Raw genomic sequence first — 23336 nt, 5'->3', positions numbered from 1 at the left:
GTTTTTATGTATTATTGGCTGTTTGTCCCATGTTATTTTATGTTATTTTATGTACCAGCGATAAATATTTATTTTGTGTTTCTTTATGTATTTGTCCCTCCCATGTTAGTTTTACATTTATTATTAATAACAAATATGTATCTCATTTTTTATGTATCAGTATTAAAAAAATTTGTATCGCATTTTTTTATATTTATCAAAAACAAATATTTGACTCATATATGATTGTTTTTATATTTATCAATAATAGATATATGTACAATAAAAATATTTTCAAGCCTAACCATGGACTCGCCCACTATACTCTACCTTATACTCTATATATAAGGGGATAACAACACTAGGAAGGCGATTCAGGAAAAGATAAACCTAACCTCAGAACATTTTTTTACTAGGGTATCCACCAAAGTAACTTAGGCATGAACATTATTTAAGCTGTATTTTTTTATTTTTATGTATTAGTGATAAATATTTATCCAATATTTTTCATATAAGAGTAAAAGTGAGTGAAAAAAAAAATGAAGAAAATAGTAAAAATAGAGGTGTAGAAAGAGAGAACATGAGAGATGGAGTGGAAAAAAAATTAAGTAAAACAATATAAATAAGGGATGTGAAAGATAAAAAAATGAGAGTGAAAGAGCATAAGTGAAGGAGAAAGAAAGAGGTGCCATGTGTTTAGGAATGGCAAAACAAAAACAAAAAAACTCATACCCAAGATATTTGCAAATAAAATATCTTATGATATAGGACGGGTAGCATTAAAGATATATGCGAATAAAATAAATGAATATTTCAACGATCAGTTACATTATATAATAGCTAGTGATGCGAACTTAATGGTGCATGTATCCATACCCATTAATAAAATAAAAAATTATTTAATTATTTCTAAGTTAAATATAAAAGTTAGTCTTTGTTTTGGATAGAAATGAAATCGGTCAATATTACATATTATGTATATTATGTATGAATATTATGTTTTGGTAAAAAGAATGAAATACTAATTATGAGGTGAACTTTTGTTGATAAAGACCATTTGTTTCCCAAAGGAAAAAGGTAAAGACCATTTTTTAAAAATTAACATTTATTATTGCTTAAAAAAATTAACTTTTATTATGATAAATAAACAAACATAAAATTGATTCTACTTTCATTTTTTATAAATCTTTAAATTATTAAATGTCAAACTTTTTTAACAATCAGACTTTAAATAAACAAAATTAGGAAAAAGAAAATCAAAAATCTTAATTCATTTTTTAATAAATAAAGTACTTTTTTGACGGGAATAAATAAAGTACTTTTTTTTTTACATAAAATAAAGAACTTTAAATAAACACAATTAAGAAGAAATCAGAAATCTTAATTATTTCTTTCCATCCATGAGATTTATTCATTTGAAAAAAATAAAGTATCTTAATTATCAAAGAGCAAAATTAAGAATATTTTTTCGCAAAGGAATTATTTTATATTTTTTTGACTAAGGAAAGAATATTTATTCTATTAAATATAGTATTTCTTACATATACACAATATAATATAAATTTTGTCATAAAGGATACCTTTCTACAGTCAAAAAAGGAGAGTGAGACTTTATTTATTTTTTTGGAATAAGGAGAATGATAATTTGCTTAAGAATCAAAAGTTCAAAACAATTAGAAAAAATTTGTCAAAAAAAAAGAAAAATTAGAAAAAAGAAAAGGGAAAGAAAAAAAAAAAGACAAGACAAAGAAGAGCAAACAATTACACTATGGCACATGACTGAAAACCATCCGTTGAGCCTTGAGGCTCCTTCTCCTTAAGGGGTAGTATTGCAAAATCATGGTGGGGGTTCATACAATTTTTTTTTTAAAGACAAACTATAGTTTTAGTTAAGGTTATCAAAACCGGACCGGACCGGTCGGACCGTGAACCGGTCATAAAAACGGTTCGGTTTTGAGCAAAAAATGGATAGGAAACCGACTGGCAAAAAACCGCTTGAACCGGGGTCGAACCGGTGAACCGGCCGGGCGGTTCAAGCGGTTTTGCAGATTTTTTATTTTTTTTAAAAAAAATAGGGCAAAACGACGTCGTTTTAACTTTTTTTTTTTAAAAAAAAATGAAACAAATCAACGACGTCGTAGGAATAGGAAAGATTTTTGTTTTTCATCTATTTTTCATTTGGTTTGAATTATAAATTTTATTTTATTTTGACTTGTGATATTTTATCTTTTTAATGTGTGAAATTATGAAATATTCAGCAATTATTCATATATTTTTATTTATATATTAATTAAAATATATATTTAATTAAAAACGGTTCGACCTCGATTGAACCCGGTCTGACCAATTGAACCTTGAACCGGTGAGCTCGCCGGTTCGATGACCGGTCCGGTTCTAACAACCTTGATTTTAGTCTCTAATTCGGTGTTGTATTAATCTCTGAATGTATCAAATTAACTAAATATATTTTTTAAGACAAACTATACTATGCTCTATAGTTTTAGTCTCTAATTCGGTGTTGTATTAATCTCTGAATGTATCAAATTAACTAAATTTATTTTTTAAGACAAACTATACTATGCTCTTAGAAATTTTATGAACCAAATTAACTAACGAAAGATACATTTAAGGATAAAATTGTCTATATAAAAATATATTAAATGATTAAAATAACTATTAAAAGAGATATTTATAGACGTAATTACAATTTCGATAAATTAGAGACAAATGTGACATTGAAATACACTTCTAAGGACCATTTTTTTTTGCTTTCACCACCAGTTTAATCTATTACGAGGTCAGTTCTAACATCAAGTGATTTCAGCCCTCTTTCGATCGCAATCGCGGAGGATCGAACTATGATTCTCCCTACCAAGTTCAGCACCAATCATCACTGAACCAACTAACTAACGATTGGTTCCAAAGACCAATTTTTTTATGCATTTGAATTTCAATCTGAATTTGAGTTTCATTTGATATACATTTAGGAAGAAAGTGACATTAAGCAAACGCTAATACAAGTGGGTTCCACTCTTACCATTGGCATTGAATAATTGACTTTGACCAAAGAGAAAGGGGAAGGAAGAAAAGTCACACTTTCCTATCTTCTTCCTTTGCTTTTGCTCCCTTCACCTTACAAATAAAAACTCCTTCTCATCTCTTCCCTTTACTCATTCATCATCATTTCAATCGAGGTCTTCTCGATTTTCTTCAACACTCTTACTTCCAACAACAACAACAAAAAAACCAATAAAAGCTTGTTCAAGTGCTGCGTTACTACTTCATCTAAACTATTCTAAAGGTATGTTTTTTTTGTTATTATGGTTTCGGTGACTTATAAAGTTTTTTTTTTATTTTTTTTTATTTTATCTGTGTGTATATGTTTTTGTTTGATCTTAGGTTGTTTTTGGTGGGTTTGAGGAAAAAAAATTTGTGGGTCTGTTTTTAGGTAGATCAAAGATTCAAACTTTTTATTTTTGGTTTAGGTTGTTACACCTTTTTCATTTTAGTGTAGTTATGTTTTTTTTAGGATACGAGGTTGTTGTCTTGGTTAATTGAAAATTCTTTTATGGATCTATTATTTAGTGATTTGATTGAAACAAGAGTTGTTTTAGATATTTGATAGAGATGGGAAATTTTGATTAAAAGTTGAAATTTTGATTATTTTTGCTTGTTGTAAGTGAATAGTGATGTTTTTGAATTGAGAGTTTATATTGATTGTGTGCTGGCTTATTGTGCAGGATTTGGATTATGTGCAGTGGTTCAAAAAGTAAACTTTCTTCATCAGATTACAACATGGAGGATAAGCTTCAGAAGGGTATCCACAACTCCTCAATCTTGCTTGAATTGTCTGCATCTGATGATTTTGATGCTTTCAAAAGAGAAGTAGATGAGAAGGGTTTGGATGTGAATGAAGAAGGCTTTTGGTATGGTAGAAGAATCGGATCGAAGAAGATGGAATCCGAAAAGAGGACTCCACTCACTATTGCTTCCTTGTTTGGAAGCACTAAGGTGCTCAAGTATATTGTTTTGACAGGAAAGGTTGATGTCAACCGAGTTTGTGGCTCCGATATGGTCACTGCTCTTCATTGTGCTGTTGCTGGTGGTTCTGAATTTTCGCTTGAAGTTGTCAAGCTCTTGCTTGATGCTGGAGCAGATGTTGATTGTCTTGATGCTAATGGAAACAAACCGGTCGATCTGATTGCGCCTGCTTTTAATACTTCGTCCAAATCGCGTAGGAAGGTGTTGGAGATGTTTTTGAGAGGCGAGGTTAGTGCTGAACTCGTCCAAGGGGAGATGGATGCTTCTTTCTCATTGAAGAAAGATGGCGGTGATAAGAAAGAATATCCTATTGATATATCGTTGCCAGACATAAACAACGGTGTATATGGATCAGATGACTTTAGGATGTACAGTTTCAAGGTGAAGCCGTGCTCAAGGGCTTATTCTCATGATTGGACCGAGTGTCCGTTCGTTCATCCAGGTGAGAACGCAAGGAGAAGAGACCCAAAGAAATATCCTTACAGCTGTGTTCCTTGCCCAGAGTTTCGCAAAGGATCCTGCCAGAAAGGGGATTCTTGCGAGTATGCGCACGGTGTTTTTGAGTCATGGCTACATCCTGCACAATACCGAACAAGGCTTTGCAAAGACGAGACTGGCTGCAATAGGAAAGTTTGCTTCTTTGCTCACAAACCCGAAGAGTTGCGCCCTGTGTATGCTTCCACCGGATCAGCTATGCCTTCACCAAAGTCATATTCAGCTAATGCAATTGACATGACATCGATGAGTCCGTTGTCTCTTAGCTCCACATCTTTGCCTATGTCAACCGTTTCAACACCGCCCATGTCTCCCTTGGCAGGTTCATCATCTCCCAAGAGTGGAAACTTGTGGCAGAACAAAATAAACCTCACTCCACCATCATTGCAGCTACAAGGTAGCCGGTTGAAGAGTGCTTTGAGTGCCAGGGATATGGATCTTGAGATGGAACTGCTCGGTCTTGACAGTCCTCGTCGTCAACAACAACAGCTTCAACAACAACAATTGATTGAAGAGATTGCTAGAATCTCTTCCCCTTCTTTCCGGAACAACGAATTCAACAGAATTGCTGATTTGAATCCAACTAACCTTGATGACCTATTAGCATCTGCTGATCCTAATTTACTCTCTCAACTACATGGACTTTCCATGCAGCCTTCAACACCCACACAACAGATGCAATCTCCAAGTGCGATGCAGATGCGCCAAAACATGAACATGAACATGAGCCAAAACATGAACATGAACCACCATCGCGCAAGTTATCCATCCAATAATATGCCTTCCTCCCCAGTGAGGAAACCCTCAGCATATGGATTTGATTCATCGGCTGCCGTGGCAGCTGCAGTGATGAATTCCAGGTCTTCTGCCTTCGCAAAGCAGCGCAGCCAAAGTTTCATTGACCGCGGTGCTGCTAACCACCATCTCGGACTGTCTTCGCCTTCCAACACTTCCAGCAGGATGTCCTCTGGCCTTTCAGATTGGGGTTCCCCCACCGGAAAACTCGATTGGGGTGTAAATGGAGATGATCTGAACAAGCTAAGAAAATCTGCTTCTTTTGGGTTCAGAAATAACCCGGCAGCACCAACTCCATCCCAACATGCTGAGCCTGATGTCTCTTGGGTTAATTCATTGGTTAAGGATGTTCCCTCCGAGAATTCCGACATATATGGCGGTGAGAATATGCGGCAGCTACAGCAATATGATCTGAGTAGAGAGATGCTTCCACCATGGGTGGAACAGATGTACATAGAGCAGGAGCAGATGGTAGCATGAGTGTGAAATGCAGCCATAGCCAAGCTTCTTGGTTTTTCTGACAAAGTTTTTGTTTATTTTTTATTTATTAATTAATTTGAACTGTTATTATTACTATCCAACAACATTTACAATATAGTTAGAGTCAAAGAACAAAGTTCAGGTTAATCATCTTCCATTGATTTGAAGAGTTCCAACTTCTAGATCAGGAAAGACTTGGAGAAGCATTCATGCTGAATTTTTTATTGTATTATATAATTTATTGCCCTATTTTCTTTAGTGGGTCAATGTATTTTATTTAGCAAGAGAACAAAGTATTTGTCATCGATTAATCAGCACATTTTATGTTCCTGATCATTGCTTATCCATCATTGAAAAAATAATAATAATGCTTATCCATTATTGTGAAACTATTCTTTGAGCATCTAAATAATATTATTGTTTAATTGCAATCCTTGTTGTTATGAATGGTTATTTGTGTTGTTTATAGAAACACAACCATAATTGGAAGAAAAGAAAACAGTGTGAATGGATTTGCGCCGGCAATGACGATCATCATATATAAATCTAACTTATTCTATTTGATGAAAAAAAGAATCTATCTTGTTCTTAAGTTTAATCTTATATAGGAACATTTTAGATTCTTTTTTAAGAACATTTTAGATTTATATTGTTGTATTTATACATAGAAGTTAAACATATACAATGTCACATAGGAGTCTGAATTTTGATATGAAGAATTGCGCTCCCCCTCTATTGTAAATACACTTTAGATGTTGGATGTGAATCCTCTCTTCCACTCACTATCTATTTCTTTTCTGTAACTCGTCTATATGTGTCTAAAGTTCTGAAAGAAGATCATGAGAGCGAGAAAATCAGTTCCTAGATGTATGTTTATGTTAAGAATTCTCCTATCGATTGCGAGATGACCTGAATATATATTTATAAAATATTGATAATCATCATCTTATAAGTCAATTTTATAGAATTGAGTTAGACACAACTCTTAATTCTAAAACCATTTTACATTGTTTGGTTGAGATTCGATGTCTATTTTTTCTTAACATATAATATGCATCGTATCTGAACCAAACAATGTCTTATTCAAGAGCAGTGACTTTTCTTTGATTCTCTCTGTCCCACACCCCACTCCTGCTCACCCAACCTCACCTTACCTCATTGTCAAGCACTCCAACTTTCATCTTTTTTTCTCCTTTCCCCCCTTCTCCTTTCTACCATCAGCCATCTCTACAACCCTACTGTTTTATAACACGTGGAGAATATCGGCTGAAATGACGGAGACAAGTCATGGATGCAAATTGAAGTGGAGCACACTATTGAAGAGGAGGTTCAAAAGTGGTCCAGAACTTGGAAGTCATGTAGTAATAACTTTTTGTGTCATCTTTTTAGCCTAGTTGAAAATAATTTAAAGAATGTGTATTGTTTGTATAAATTAGTTTAAGAGATTTACTTTTATCATCCTATTCATTTTTTCATGGGTCTACGAATTTATCAAAATATTCTCGTCTGTTATTTTGGTAGCAGACACCATCCCAAAAATACTTTACTTTTGTAACGTCCGCTACTTTAGTAGCGAGCGACATTTTACACCAATAAAAAATAAGATTAGTTTAGTAAAATTGTCATGCATATCTCTCCGAATATAAGTTTAGTAAAATTTATGTTTAGTAAAATTAACATAAATTTACCCCCCAAAAAGAAGAAAGATTTATGTGAAAATTCGTGTAGAGCTACCTGTGGTAAATTTAGCATATCTCTTTGAATATAAGTCGTATGCTAATGATTTTAAATCTATTGTAAAGAAGACAAAATTTACTACAAAATTGGCATCGGAATTGTTAAATTTCATTAAGTATAGATAGAGAAAATCTACCTACATGTTCGAGAAAAGTTTATGCAAAATGTTGTAGAGACACCCGTGGTAAATTTATCATAGCTCCCTGAATATAAGTCGTATGCTAATGATTTTTAATCTAGTATAAAGAAGACAAAATTTACTATAGGATTGACACCGGAATTGTTAAATTTCATTAAATATAGTATGAGAAAATCTACCTACGAGTTTGAGAAAAATTTCTGCTCTGTTTCTGTACCAGTACCCATTATTTGGTCAAACTAAACCAATTGGATAATTAACCCTCAAAACAAAAATTATATTTGTATTCTTGACACCATAAGCTTTCCAAGGAGTGGTCGTTTACTCAAATTGGACATCGTTTAGTATTTCAAATAAATTGTGGAAGTTGAGGGTCTTATGCAGAATTTATGCAGGAAATCTGGAAAAAAATTTGGAACACAATATTTCGGTTTATATTAACCGAAATTTTTTAGCATGACAAAAAAATTCAGTTCGTATAAACCACAGTACCCCAAGGGCAAAAACAGAAATTCAGGGGTAGAAAAAAAATGCGAGGTAGAAAAGAAATGCGGGGGGTCGGGATAGAAAACTTCATTTAAACAGTGTCCACTGTCCAACCTGTTGGGTGTGCAAGTTTTATTATGCTTGCCCATCAAATTCGGATTTTGTTAACATTGCATTGGATAATCAAGATTTATCATTGATATGAATGCGTATGCAGATGCATTAGCAAATCTAAGTTGTGTTAGGGGATCTAATTTGATTATTCATGAGCATGCTCCAGTTCAATTGAGTCTATTTTATTTAGCTAATTGTTCAGAGATTTCTTTTTCTTGAATTGTCGCTTTGTAATTTTTTCTTTTGGAAAGCCCTCACTATTTCATAAAAAAATGCATTCTTAGCATTACTAGTCGAGCTAAGCCTTATAGACCATAGACATGTAATTTAATAATAAACATTAATTTAGATTTTAAACGTAATATTACATGCCAAAATAAAAAGAAATGACAAAGTATAAAATTGTACGAAATCTACTAAATGAGATTCATTTCAACAATTGAATCAATTATATTATTTAATATTTTGCAAAAATTTATTGACTGTATTATAATAATTATAATACTAAGCTTGACATCAAGTATCAATGAAATTCAAAACCCATCATCAGCACTTGCCCAATTCCAGTAGAAAGAGTATATGCATAGCAATTACATTTCATGTAAACTTGTATAAAATAAACATGAATCTCATCAACCTATATAATGCTAGAGACAAACTTATTTATGGACTGAAAAGTGTTGTTTGTGCTGTTTCTACAGCAGGACTCTTTAAACTATTAAAAAAAAAAAACTTAACTACACATTTGGTTGGTTCCTTACGTTTTCATTAGGTTTCAATTTAGTCATTTTCATTAATTTTGTCACCAACAACGTTTGAACTATACACACGTCAGTGTGTCCACCTGTCTGTCCACATATGCAAACAGGTTGCCACATGTGACAAAATTGACGGAAAGAACTAACTAATGCAAACGGTAAAAACGTAAGAGACCAAATTGATACGTTTTAAATTGAAGGGACCAAATGTGTAGTTAAGAAGAAAAAAAATCGGTGGACTCTTTAATACCCAAAATCATAACATATTTTGTAATGTGATAAATTCATTCATATCTCAATAATGTAATCTCATGTAAAACTACCAAAAAAGAATATGGCTACAATCTGATGAATAAATGATTGTTATAGTCTAATCCTTATAAATATTATCTTTACATTGTAAATTATTAGTGATTTAAACAGATCCCAACTTAACTTTACACTGCCTAAAAAAACAACTAACCTTTGCATGCTCAACTTATTAGGCTGATATATATACAAAATAATGTGCTGTACAAAATATGACAATAATAATAAAACTACACTTTAACAAGATAAATAATTACATCAACATGCGTAAAGAAGCAAAGGAATCATAGCTACCTTTAAAAACAAGTAAGGCCAAAGTGTTGACAGAATTTCAACTTCTGAAGGAGTGCAGCAGAACATGCAGAGGAATACAAAAACTCATGCAACTTTATAGTTGCCACCATTTACGATTTTCCATTTGTTTAGCAAGTTCAGCTGCCATGGAAGCAAAGTCTTGTGCCCCATTCTGCAACTCTTCAGTATGGTCGTTGAGCAACTAGTAAACATGACGAGAAAAATGGTTAGATTGATAGAAACCTAATAAAACAAAATTTGTAGAATTCCAGCCAAGTTTCAATTATTATATATATTTTTTTATAAATTAAAAACAATAAACTACTTTGATTTCACAAAGTGGTTAGCTTTTCAAATTTCTGATTGAGACCTGATTATTAAGAATAATTTATTTTTTCCGTTACTAAAAAATATAATTAAGAACATAAGAGAACATTTATCGTTTTTTTTCTTCTTTTGACAATAATAAGAGAACATTTATCGTTAAAGGGAGCTAAAGTGGTATTTTTTATTAGGGACGTGTCATGACTCATGCAGCTTTATTAGTCAATAATTTATGGACTTCAGTTGGACCTCAGTTATACTCAAGATGAATGCAAATCTGCATATCCACTTACCTCATACATGAAAAATCTATTTCTAGAAACTTCAAGATGGATATTTTGTCTTTCAGTGGTTCAGGTTTTCATATATTCATTGAAAAGTAGAAGATGAGAATAGATATTGTGTAAGGATAAGATTCGGGTAACGAAGAATGGAATAGATTAATAGTCTAACCTGGAGTTTTTCTTGCCTCTCCATAAGCTTATCCTTTGCAAGTGCAGCTGCCGTAGCAGCATCCTGGACCTGAAGCAAGTGACTAGGTCAACACATGTGAGCAATAATGCGTAAATTACATAATTTTCAATTCTAAGATTTACCCCAGTCTTTCTGTATTTAGCCTTAATTTCTTCGGTTGTTCTAGCTCTTGGTTTTGAGTCGGTGGCTGACTCCTCAAATAACTTTTGTCTGTCTGCTGTTTCTTTTTCTTTTGCTTTTTCTGCAAGGCAAACATTCATTGTTCAAAAGATAAATTAATTTTAGGAGAAAAATATAATAAAATAAAGACATACCTTTCTTGTCAATATGGATTTTCTGAGAAGATAAAAAGACCTCAGGTTCTTCAATGTGAATTTCATCTGCGAGAGAAAGTAAACACTTTCGAAATATAAAGAATAGCTCATTACCAAAAAAAACTTATATCAAAATAGCTGGCAGTAGATGTTAAGGACAAACCTATGTCAAGTTCAAAATCATCCAGCTTATCTTCAGTATCTGAAGAAGGCTTCAAGAATGGAGGACTGGAGAAACATCGTTCTAAATTTTCCAAATAATTATTATGAACTTCTTGATTTGTATTGTGACCGGATTTCCTCGCTTTGAAGTTCCTAGCTATATTATGGAAGATAGCCGATGCTCCCTATGGCAACATAAATTGTATCACTGATCCTAAAAAAATTAATGGGAGAAATTGAAGCACAAACAAGCCTGAACAAACTGGACCTGTTTTTCACTTTGGTTTGGAGATAGGCTCTTAGTAAGATCTACTGCAGCTGCAAGAACTTCATCATGAAGACAAGGAAAACACTCTGGAATCCTACAATATTTTGGAAGTTCCTGTTAGAAATCAAAACTCTAATTGTTAACGAGATTACATATAATTTTATCACAGATTTTGGTGGAGAAGCTATCATATTCAGCAACCACCTGTGGGTTGTGTGGGCCTCTCTTTTACGGGAGCTCTTAAATTTGATTTGAATGCTTTTTTCTCATAAGAAGTTCTGTTATGTCGAAATAATTTATCCAATACTTATGAATATCAAAGATAGTGATCTAAATTATGGGGGTTAAGATTTTATGGAAGGAACCAGAAAGTTACCAGAGCACATTTTCACACGGCAACAGTGACAAGAAAGCAGCTTCATTCCCATTGACCTATAAAACAAGGTAGCCACAAGTATGAAAATAAAATAAAAAGCTATCGGAACTTCCCTTATCTGTAAGAACAAGAAGAGTTATTCATGGCTTATGCAATGTATTTTCTAGCAGTTTTAAGTTGAAATGCTAAGGGGAGTCTTGGCGCAACAGTTGGAATTGCACATGCAATATAAGGCTGTCTTTAACAGCCTAATAATGGACCTGACCTTTTCTTAGATCCTGCCACGGCATGAGCTTTATAGAACCAAGTTGTCCCCTTTATCTATTGCAATGCTTTTTGAAGATCCAAAGCTTCATAGTGATTTTAATTTTCAGTCGTTTATTTTCTTTTTCTTTTGGAGAAGTATTGTTGTTAATTGTGGATTATCATGAAATAACTCTCTTAAAAGCATAAGCCGTTAATTGAAGACTCGTGAATGGTTTGGTAAATATAACATAGCCCCTTACATAAGAGTTAAGAACCCTTATAAATTCAGCAATTTTTATGTTGTTTCAAATAACTAATGTAGCAAGGATCAAACTTCTATCAAATTGGTCATAGAGGCTTTGATACTGTCCGACTATCCCAAAAGCTTAAGATATAATAGGTGAAGACTCGTTGACAGTTTTAGACCTACTGATGATAACTTGGTGCAATTAGAAATAGCACATTCAGTTTCAAACTTTGTCCTGGTAACTGCTACAAAAGCTAGTTATTTTAGATCATTTTTACAATTGAAATTGTTAAGAAGTCCCACATCGGTTGCGAGATGGCCTGACTAAGTGTTTATAAACTAGAGGATGAGTTAGGCACAAAAGTGACAAAACTCAATTCTAAGAGAAATAATATCAGATAAAGAAGGAAAGAGATTAAAATGGAACATTTTTCCATCACTGTTTCAATAGGAAATCTCAGTTTACTGAAAGTTCCTAAATAATTGACTGTCCAAAAAGGTTTACGTGAATAGATATTCGTCAAGTGATATGTACTGAACTCCCAAAACATGAGATTTATAAAGTGACATATCAAACAAGACAACAACAGACTAATCAAATAAATTTTGGCAGAGCATATACTAACAAAGTAACTTCATTATAACAAGAAAATATTCAAACCAGAATTATTTGTCCATTTGATGAAGAACATATTGTCTTCTCCATGTCGGTCTTCCAGTTCCATCTTAGGATTGACATTAAAGACTTTTCTCCCAACACTTCCAGAGTTGCTAAGGACCTGCTCAAAGGGACATTAAAGCCATCAAAAGCTTATCAAGAAGAGTGAGAAGGAGAAATATAGTGAATTAGACCATAATGTCAAAGCTAGTATGATACAGAAACAACAGCAACATAGCATACAGATTCAGAGTAAAAAGGGAATGATTTATCTAATTCTATATAAACAATCAGGAATAAAAATCATTAAATATTTGCTGACGCAGCAAGACCGGGACTTTAATATGTAAGGGTTTCAGCTTAGCACCCAAATTGAGGATAACTTTAGAATTTCCCGTTGACACTTCAATGAAACAATACAAGGAAATATGGAAAATTACAAGGAAGCTAGTATGGAAATACAATCCATTTCTTAGATCCTAATGCAGAAATAGTAAGATAAAATCCAAGTACAAGTACTGGATTTAGAAAAGCAGTTGATGACTTGACATTTTGTCTATTGGTATCATAACATAATATTGGGGTTTGGGGGCGGAAGAGAGTCCAAGTTGAGTCAAAAATATAATATGAACTAATAAACCCCCATATATAGTGCTAATTATTTGGATAGTAGAGTTTGATTATTATTTATTTTTTTTATAAGCAAATGTTAACTGTTAGTAGTCAGAGTTTGAGCACTAGATCTTATTCTCAAACTCTTTTGGGTGTCCCAACTCAACTACTTGAATTACTCCTTGGGGACCACTTTGCTTTACTTTTGATATGAGGGGTTCTTGAGTAAGGAGTTTAAGCTCAATTCACTCTCGTACTAAAGTAAAACGAGCAAGTTCAATACTATCTGCCCAAAATATGAATTTTCTATGGTAGTAGAACTTTGACTAGTATATTTTCAGATTGAATGTTAGCTTGCATTCCAGAATCATTTTTCTAAAGCGAGTGCAATTGCAGTTTTTCAGCAGATAGTACAAAAGTACCATCTGAAAAAACATGTGCCATAAGTAATTAAATTATGGTAATTGCTTTCTACCCCCCCTCCCCATGAATTACTCAGAATCCCCCCCATCCACCGGAATAGAGTGTAATTTTTACCATATGGATCTGACCTTTTCTTGAGCTATGCATGATTTGAATATAGTTATAAGGAATAAAAGCACTCAGTCTTATATGCATTTCACCTTAATTCAATGTCTCCAGTTTGGTACAGAACAACCAGAACACGTTCTCTGTCATCTTTTTTAAATATATTAGTCCAGCAGCATCGTTTTACAAGGTTTACCTTCCTTGTGTACTTATTGCTACCCTGTAGTAAGACAATTTCATTAATCGGTAGGAAGGAATAAAGTAATATTTGAAGGATAATGGACATGAAGAATGCTACCTCAATCATAGAACTCAAAGATTGTAAGCTCAATTCACTCTCAGAGCAAAGTAAAATGAGTGAGTTCAATACTATCTGCGCAAAATCTGAATTGTCTATGGTATTAGTAGTCTCAACTTTGTCTTGTGTATTTTCAGATTGAATGTTAGCTTGCATTCCAGAATCATTCTTCTGAGGCGAGTGGGATTGCAGTTTTTCAGCAGATAGTTCAAAAGTGGCATCTGGAAAAACACAGTACCATAAGTAATTAAATTATTGACTGATTGTAATATCTAGTTTCCTTAACCCAAATACTTGCCTATAATGTGCATTGAAATTGCATTTGACTTTACATCTGGGCTCATTGTCCTATTACAAACCATATTTCCTGTTTCAGAATCTATTGCAACCAAGTGTGCATCCCTTGTCATAATGAAGACTAGCCCCTTTCCAGAGTTGTCAGAAATATCAGATACAGGTTCCTGTGGAATGTTTAAGCAAGAAGTGTCTGAAAATTTTGCATTCAGAGAAACCACTGCAGAAGACGTGTCAGATTCAGAACTTGTAAGAAACAGAACTGATGATGTAATGGTATCAAGCATGGCCACCTGCAAAGTAGATCAGAAAATATAAGTTGGAAAGTTTAATTCAAATTTCCATTCAACAACTCAAAAATAACAAATAAACATTTTTTTTTTTTCAAAAAGGAAAGGTGTTAATGTAAGATATCACCTGCCCATGCTCATATCCAACTGCAAGCTTCACTCCATGATTTGCAAACTGTAGCCCACATACAGAAGAATTTTGAAGAGAAAACACTGCTTTGCAATGAGGTCCATCGCCTTGATTCACATTATGAACTGTCTCATAACATAAGAACAGATTAAAATCAGATACTAGAAATATCAAATCATTTTCAGTATAAAGAGATTCATGAAAAGTAACTTAAGCCGCCACCATCAATAAAACTATTTTACTTCCCCCATGATGATTGCGGAGTGGATCACTTTTTTTATTGATGAAGTATGCAAGATCCGCATCATGATTAGATGATTACTTCCCAGCTATCTAGATTCCCATAACTCAAGGGAAGCATTTGCCACAGAAAATATTTCCCAGTTATCTAGATCCGCATCATGATTAGATGATTATTTCCCAGTTAGGGAGTTGGTAGTAATACTTCTTAAATGCTTTTATATGCTTTTCCTTACCAATAAAATTATAATTAATTGGGTAAATAAATCTATGACATGATAGGAAAGGACGACAAGATAGGTAAGGATTCTGACACATTTCAATATTACATGCCAACCAAATGCACCATAAATCTACCAAATCTGACATTTTTATGTTATCTACAAGTTCATATATTTGTATGTGAAAAAATTATGGCGCCCAATGGTTTGGAAGGCGCTCTTTATTTATCACAACTCACAGATTAATATGCAAACTAATCAAGTTTCAAAAGTTTAGGTTGTGGTCAAACATTCGGATAAATGTCAGACAAAAAGATAACACCCCCACCCCACAATCATTAATTGGAAAAAATCCAAATTTTGAGACGCCCCTTTAACAATTTTTCTGAATTTTCGAGTCAAATTTTCTTGAGCAGATAAATATAAAACGTACTTGACACTTGAAACAAATAAAGAGGGAAAATGAAGAAAACTCAACCTTCAGTTCCATTTTCTGTCACAAAATGCAAAGTTGTGTCATCTGAACTCCTTATTAGCCCATAAAGACGAACCTACATACTCTCATTGGTTAAAAAATTAAGACCTTTTTGAATGACAAGATGGTGAAATGTACTACATCACAATACTAATAATAACTTACAATGCCACTTTCATCGCCAACTGCCAGATGTAGAGTATCTGGGCAAAAATCCAATGCTGACACTGGTGAGTTTGCACTGCCCATTTTAGCACCATTCACCTGCCAATTGTAGAATTGATTCTCTGTCATGAATACCAGCTTAAGTCTTCAGTATATGAGTTTTGATTAATATCTTAGAGCAACATTCTGAGGAGAGGGGGAGACCACTAGTTAAAATTTGCATGGTATGCTAACGGCTACCTCAGGTTTTATGTTGTAAACAAGTGACAAAGCAGGATATGAAGCATCCCATATCCGAACAGATCCATCTTGGTAACCTGCTATGAATATTTGAATAATAAGACGGTCTTCTTTGAAAAGTTGACCAGGAACACCACCAATCAAAGGCCACTTTATCTTCCCACTTCTCTGATTTTGTACTGATAGCTGCTTTGCAGCTACAAGAATCTGCATAGGCATCATTTCCCATCAGTGGCAATTGACAACAATTGAATTTTTTAGTAATCTTTTTAAAAAGGATAAAAACTTAGGTACAGTGCTATAGGCACTGTTCCTACTGTTATCAACTAAAATGATTGTATAACTGTCACCAAAAAAATTCAAAGGCTGCAAAAAAAAACAGCCTCTTGAAAAGGGAAAAAATAATACTCTGGGAGGAAAAGTAAGATAAAGACTTCAAACTTAAGAGAAAGATAAAGACTTCAAACTTAAAATTAGAAGTAATAAATATTAATTATGTGTGAATAAGGAGTTGACTTGTCCTGTTCATTATATTTATTAGTTTGTTCCTTGAATAAGGAAAACAGATCAGAAATTGATTTGTTCTCATTAAAAGTAATTATTTAGTGTAATTAGTTGTATAACACTGTAACCTCTATATATACAAGAAATAACAATGAGAAAGGCATCAAGCCAATAATTTGACATTATGTGCTACCTCAGACAAGGCGGTAAATGACTTTGCATCATGGTCTACAACATCAAGCATTGTTGTTGTCAACTGCGGTTCAAGAGTGGGAATGACAATGGAATATTGCATTGTGGGAGAAGAAGTCTTTCTTTGTTTCTTAGACATCAAAGAAGATAAACAATTCTTTTCATAAAGATCCAGTTGTCCAGGACTTGTCAATACAAATAGCATATTACAATCTCCCTCTGCATGGCAATCACTAGACAACAAAACCATATCAGCAAAAGAACCACGAAGTGAAATATCAATGCGGCCAGTGCACTTGAGATTCTCTATCCCACGCGACCATTCAACGCTCAAAACCTGTAAACATGAAAAAAGCCACATTATAGTGATCCATTATTTATCTACCTGAGTTGAAGTTGTGAAAACTTACCAGGCCATTAACACAGCAATTTTTATATCATAAATAGCAAAAGTAAAAAACTAATTGTAGCAATAATCAGTTCCAACAAAAAAATTATTCTTCGATGAAAATAATAATCAAGTAATAATAATGCACAGAGGATGTACACGTTTGCTCAACTAGCTCATACGATCAGTTGTCTTCTTTTCTCACAAGTCAAAATACAACTTCATTTGGACGACATAATGCACATCGAGTTTATATAGCAAAATCAAAGCACCAAAAGAATGAAGATGAAGTATAGACCAAATAATAATTTTATATTACTCATCTAGGACTATGTTTCTTCTATCGTCTTCAACCTCCAGGAAAAAACTTTTCTGATACAAAGAGGCCACCTTACACAAAATTTTCACATTGGCATTCATATGCCACTGAAAAGAAAACTTTTTCCACCGGTTGATTTCCTCTTTCATCTAAACTTCCTCTTAAACATTCAGAAGAGTGCCTGTTGTGGCAATATTTTATGACAGTTTGAATCTGTGGCTCTCATTATTATGACTGAAACTAAGGAAAATTGTTCTCATTTTTGTGTAATCTCCTGTAATGTTAATATTATCATAGATGTCACGATGTATCTAATTATTATCATAACTATTAAAACAACATTATCAAATAGCTATTTTGTGTATGAGCTTACTGTCAGAACTTCTTCGGACCCAATTTTCTCACCACCATAGACAAAAAGTTCACCGCCACTGCTGATCCAAGATTTATTGGCGCACCAGTGTAGAAGAATAATAGGGAGCCTTCTATCTGATGGTGATAATTGAAGCTTGACTAGATTATTTGACATTTTTTTATCTTGATCTATTGGAGAGTCAGCAGTTGGCAAATTCCAAAACATTATATCACCATCTACATAACCAACAACGACAACTGATCCATCACTAGATGCCCAAGAAACACAGCTTATTTCCTTATCTTCTTCTTCATGCTCTAATTTATCATCGGAATGTTCATTCTTAGGATCATCCAAATAACTAGTGACTTTCTTTCTCTTCAATTCGATGTCCTTGTGGTCTCTGATGAGAACTATTCGATCTTCGTAAGCATCCCAGAGTAACAGCACACCATTCTCATATGCGACCAACAGTCTGAAAAAAGTAGAAGAAATGTGACAAAAAGGACAGAATTGTAGGATTAGCAACTAAAATATAGAGGAATTAAATTTGCTCAAACACTTATGGATATCAAAGTCAGACATTAACTATAGTCTTCGGTACAACAACTAAAAATGCAATTTGTCTAAAGTTTCTTTTCAAGTCTGAAGAAAGAGATGTAGAACTGTATAATAGTGTGGGTTTTATGAGAAGTATGTCAAATTTCAGTATTAGGGTTTTCACTTGCTTTTTACGAGCAGGCTGAGATAGTTAAATTTAGTAGGAAACACACTTTTTACCAAAATTTAGGGGGGACTATGTGTTGTGTTGGAATCTTAAGTTTATGCATGAAAACTGAAAAGTAATAATGGGATATACACATGTTAACTTAAAGGATCCATGACCCTTGGGCAAACCCATCTATAACCTATTCAAATTGTGAACATTGCTAGAATATTGCATATACTCCATTAAAATTCCACTCTATAAAAAACTTGCGTCTCATGTTTATAAACTTATAATGCAGTATCCCGCTCATAATTTCACAAAAGACCCATATACATGACCATCCAACTAGCTTAGCTATGGAGATCCAAAATTAACCAAAATCCATGTCTAAGTTTCTTCATATATTATTAATAAGAAATCAATAAGAAAATCTTGAAGTTTGTTCTTATCTTGCCTCTTTCCATTAGAACAAGGTTGATGAAGAACTTTTACAACAGAAACATTATCAAGTGACTTTCCAACTGCTTCTGCAAAGGTGTGCAACATTTTTAATCAAGTTAGATGTTAAAATTGGAGAAACTATATGATTTCTCAAACGAAAAGAACTAGAAATTGACAATATGCATATGGCAGATTTATGTTGTAGGAACTTACTTTACATTTATGACATGCCACTTTTCTAACAATAATCTTCTCTAATATGGAAATTTCATTGAAGATGATCACAAGTTTTCATAAATTAACTAGTAAAAATCTATTGCAATTTACAGAGCATTAATATGGTGCAATCTATCCAAAAAAAAAATTGGTGCAATAAATGAAAATAAGTACGCAATAAACATCACCCGTGTAGGAAAACACTAATAACCCAGAACTCCGAATTACTTATTGTTAGAATAATTCTAAATTAGTAATAGATGTGTGTTAATGCTTATAATCTATATTTTGTACATATATAATTAGTGCTCTAATTTGGGAGTTAACTTTTTTATATAAATATATGCATATGCCTGATTTAACTGGCCAGTCATACATGCCCAAAGCCCAAATATTTCTTCTGAGAAAGGAGACTCCTCCAGAGAGGACCTCTGGTTTAAATCGGAAGCAATTTGTAAAGGAAAAGGCAAATGCCCTGGGTGTTGCTAAGCCTAGGGTTTGTGACTTTGGATTCTCTGTCTAAATTCTGAAAGAACCTATAGTTAGATTGTAAGTCAGTTCAAACTGATTTCTTTGTACTTTCTTTTGTTTGCTAGATTTGGCTTATCCAAATCCGGCTTGTGGACCGGTTAGCTTTGGGCCTGGTCCAGTTATTTATCGAAGAAATTATACATTCGACTAGTAAACAAAAATTATTCTCGTAGGATAAAGACATCACTGTATAACATCCTTCACAACTCACCTAAACGGTTTCAATCCAGTGAACCAAGAGGCTACATTAGGTAAAAGTGAAAAATTATCATGCATACAGGAAATACTCTTAATATGCCCCTTAGTGAACTAATCTAACACCATAGAATGTTGTGGAAAGTAAATTCTATACCAGCCTTATTCTAACTTAGACTTTTTGGTGAAGAAATTTTAAACCTGTTATCAAAGCTGTTTTGACCAAATCATAAAAAATTTGATTTCAATGAGAAAGTGGTGGTTTTGTACTTCAGTTACAGCTCAAGATTAAATGAATTTCACATTTAGTAATGTACTAAAGATAAAAATAAATAGTTATATTGTTACCTAACAGCTTAAACGCCCAAACAAGTGGTTATTGAACTTACATACAACATAACATATATGGATATTAGAAAAATGTCAACAAAGAGTTTTGGATCCCCTAATATGCATTTTTACATAAATTCAGAAGTGATTATAATCCTGAACTTATGACCTCTATGGATGACACAATCACTCTTGTCAAGAAAGTTGAGAGATTAAACCAAACAAGCTAGCTACACTTCTCTAATCCACAAACATGAGGTTATCTCAAAATTTGTGATTAGAACGTTACTATCTATCTGCATCCAAAGAAATCTGCCTTACATTTACATCTTAATGAGATATTTGGATGAGAAAGTATCTCTCCCCACACCAAACTCAAACAAAGGAAAAAGTCAATGCTTATTAAACCAGTCATTTTAGCCGGTGCAAAAAAAAAAAATCCTGGTTCCAACTCAAATATGGCATAAATGAGCTATAAGAATAAACTCCGACTTACCTGATATAACATCTGTGGGAATATAATAAGGTAATATATTAACTTTTCTGTCTTCGGAATCAAACTTTAACACATACACCAACCCATGCTCAGTTCCAACTAACCTGGATCACATCAACAGAGCAAAATGTTTCAGAGTCATTTATAAAGATTTCACTTGAAAGAGTGATCTGCAATGCAGATTCTAAATCATTTGAACAAGTATTTTACATGTAACTGGTGCCGTATATAATAGAGAAAGAAGTTATGATGGATTCCCATTGCAAAGCAGAAGCAATTTGCCTGTTTCTCAAATCCCAAACCTGCCATTATCATAAATATATTTAATTGCTTAGTAAATGAAGCGGAGGAAAGGGAAAGAGAAAATAAAGTTAAAATGTAAAAAGTTAAAAAATATTAAAACAGAATCCAAGGTAAGATTCTAAGAAAACTGATGAATACCAAATGGAAAAAAATAATCATCATAAATGCATATGGAGAGTGCCTGGTCATAAAAAGTTAAAAGAACTTTAATAACTTCATAAAGTACCTGTATTTTATTATCACTTGAAACGCTAGCAAGGAAACCTTGATTTTCCAAGAACTGTGAGAAAGATGTAAAAAGGTAAGATAAGATGCATACATGAAGTTCTTCAAAAACATTTCATTTGACATCTAGAGTACAATAAATGTGTGCTGTTAGATCAATAAACATGTATGAAGATTATTCATGATATATAATACCATTGAATCATAATGCCTCATCAAATATTATTCATGTGTTTTGACTTTTGATGTATTTAGTTTTATAAGAGTTATTTAACAGTTGATACACAACACTGATGTATGTCTAATGTGATATTATGATTACTATTAAACTACGCTGTTACTCAATAACCAAACATGAGAAATTGTAAATCATAATTAATAGTATCCCTAGTTCGCTACAATAACATGGACTCCAAAGATGCACACACTCAAAGAATAAACAAAAAACATTATCATGGAATGGCTTATAAAAATATTATTATGATAATCCCTTCAATATTGAAAGACCAATAGACATTACACTTTAGCAAGTTTCAACATGAATTCAGAATCGCAAACCTCTAAATTCTTGAAGGATGTTTGCTTAGGAGAGATCATAATCCCTTCAATATTGTCACCACCAAATACTTTTATCCTACCATCACTACAAGAGTGAAGAAAATGCAAAAATCAATTCCTAAAGCCACTAACAATCTCGGTAAGAATTTACTATACTCTCATACCTAAGCTACTCATCAATCATCACAATAAATGAACAATAAAAATTTTAAAAAAAATGCATTAAAGGTGTCCTCGTGAGCTTAGCTCAGTTGGTAAGGAGTAAGGACATTGCATTGTATATGCAGAGGCCGGGGTTCGAACCCCATACACCCCACTTATCCACCTTAAAGGTGGAATTTCTAGCCACTAGGCTAATTCACCACAAAAAAAAACGCATCAAATGAAGCTAATAAAATTCAATTTATACTTCACAAAAAAATGTATCAATATATTTATTGAACTTAAAAATAGAAAGTTTTATGAATCATTAATATTTCACTTAGACAGTCAAGTGAAATCTAATTCACGAAATCGTTTGATTTTTGGACAGCATTGATAAAGGCCGTAATGCTAGAGGAATCATGACCACGGTATCAATGGAAAATTCCAATAAAGAACCAAATTAAAACCAATAACAAGCAATTCATAACTCACAGTGTTGCTACTGCCAATAAACGTTGAACGCGATCAAACGCAAGAATAGACGCAGAGGATGGAACTCCATAGTGAAGAAGAACTTTTGGATCGAATTTCTCACTTTGCATCACATTCTGTTGCAGAACACCATACAAAATGTTCATAAACAATATCAGTTTCAGAATTCACATTTTCATACGAAAAACTCACACCATTACACTTTCAAATCAAATAAAAAAAAATTTCGTAACATTTCTTCAATTAACGGCATTCATAACCATAAAAAATTCGAAGAAATTAGAATCTGTAACTGTATCAAGCATAGCGTTTAGCTGTGGAAGAAATTGAGCATGTACCTGTGGAGATTGTTGCGGTGATGATTTCTGGAAGAATCTAGAAAACATTGTTGATGAAAATGATGATGATGATTCAATTTGTGAGAGCTTTTAGCTTTTTTTGCAGTTTGCTTCTTCTGTTGGAGAAATTTGTTTTCCGATTTTCTGTTTCGTTGAACTTCAGGTACCGTGTGAATCATCAGTATGACGTGTCATGTACGGATGCTACTTCCGATTTGATTATTGGAACGAACGGTGATGCAAGGCCTAAAGATTGGGCTTCTTTACTTCACAAGGGACTTTTAGTATCGTGGGTTACTATTTGCACCCGCTCTTTTTTCCTCATACATCAATTTTTCTTTCATTTAAGTTTTGGTCCATTAGAGTTTTGTTGGGTAGGTATCCAGCATTCAATCATTAAATTAAATGATA

General features: G+C 33.2%; 2 protein-coding genes across 4 annotated transcripts; one reads left to right on the top strand and one right to left on the bottom strand.

Annotated features, from left to right (window-relative positions):
- The first annotated feature begins 3008 nt into the window (after positions 1–3008).
- LOC123924131 (zinc finger CCCH domain-containing protein 29) lies at positions 3009–6179 on the top strand. The gene is made up of 2 exons (XM_045976908.1): positions 3009–3280; positions 3720–6179. The coding sequence occupies exon 2, from the start codon at positions 3730–3732 to the stop codon at positions 5788–5790; it is 2061 nt and encodes a 686-aa protein (XP_045832864.1). The 5' UTR covers positions 3009–3280; positions 3720–3729; the 3' UTR covers positions 5791–6179.
- Positions 6180–9317: 3138 nt separating this feature from the next.
- Positions 9318–23158, bottom strand: LOC123924130 (syntaxin-binding protein 5). Of its 3 annotated transcripts, XM_045976904.1 has the most exons (24): positions 22926–23158; positions 22588–22703; positions 21952–22036; positions 21395–21448; positions 21076–21167; positions 20866–20969; positions 19111–19183; positions 17966–18422; positions 16887–17222; positions 16190–16396; positions 15950–16048; positions 15788–15860; positions 14846–14973; positions 14433–14721; positions 14135–14355; positions 13932–14056; positions 12700–12817; positions 11546–11601; positions 11170–11263; positions 10903–11086; positions 10740–10805; positions 10548–10666; positions 10405–10473; positions 9318–9829 (listed from the first exon to the last, which is right to left on the bottom strand). In XM_045976904.1, the coding sequence occupies exons 1-24, from the start codon at positions 22971–22973 to the stop codon at positions 9722–9724; spliced, it is 3321 nt and encodes a 1106-aa protein (XP_045832860.1). In that variant the 5' UTR covers positions 22974–23158; the 3' UTR covers positions 9318–9721. The 3 variants fall into 3 exon arrangements, with proteins under 3 accessions (XP_045832860.1, XP_045832861.1, XP_045832863.1); XM_045976905.1 differs by lacking the exons at positions 21952–22036; positions 22926–23158; XM_045976907.1 differs by lacking the exons at positions 9318–9829; positions 10405–10473; positions 10548–10666; ... (1 more) ...; positions 10903–11086; positions 11170–11263 and adding an exon at positions 11282–11447 and having other exon boundaries at positions 22926–23093.
- Between the last annotated feature and the right edge of the window lie 178 nt (positions 23159–23336).

Source organism: Trifolium pratense, linkage group LG4, assembly GCF_020283565.1.
Source record: "Trifolium pratense cultivar HEN17-A07 linkage group LG4, ARS_RC_1.1, whole genome shotgun sequence".
NCBI classification, from domain to species: domain Eukaryota; kingdom Viridiplantae; phylum Streptophyta; class Magnoliopsida; order Fabales; family Fabaceae; genus Trifolium; species Trifolium pratense.
Note: the sequence above shows the minus strand (reverse complement) of the source record. Positions and strands in the feature narration are given on the sequence as shown.

Coding starts and splice junctions, on each gene's coding strand:
- LOC123924131 (XM_045976908.1), top strand. CDS start 3,730: ATGTGCAGTGGTTCAAAAAGTAAACTTTCTTCATCAGATTACAACATG.
- LOC123924130 (XM_045976904.1), bottom strand. CDS start 22,973: ATGTTTTCTAGATTCTTCCAGAAATCATCACCGCAACAATCTCCACAG. Junction 11,087..11,169: donor CAAACCAAAGTGAAAAACAG/GTCCAGTTTGTT, acceptor ATGTTGCCATAG/GGAGCATCGGCTATCTTCCA. Junction 10,667..10,739: donor AATCCATATTGACAAGAAAG/GTATGTCTTTAT, acceptor TTTGCCTTGCAG/AAAAAGCAAAAGAAAAAGAA.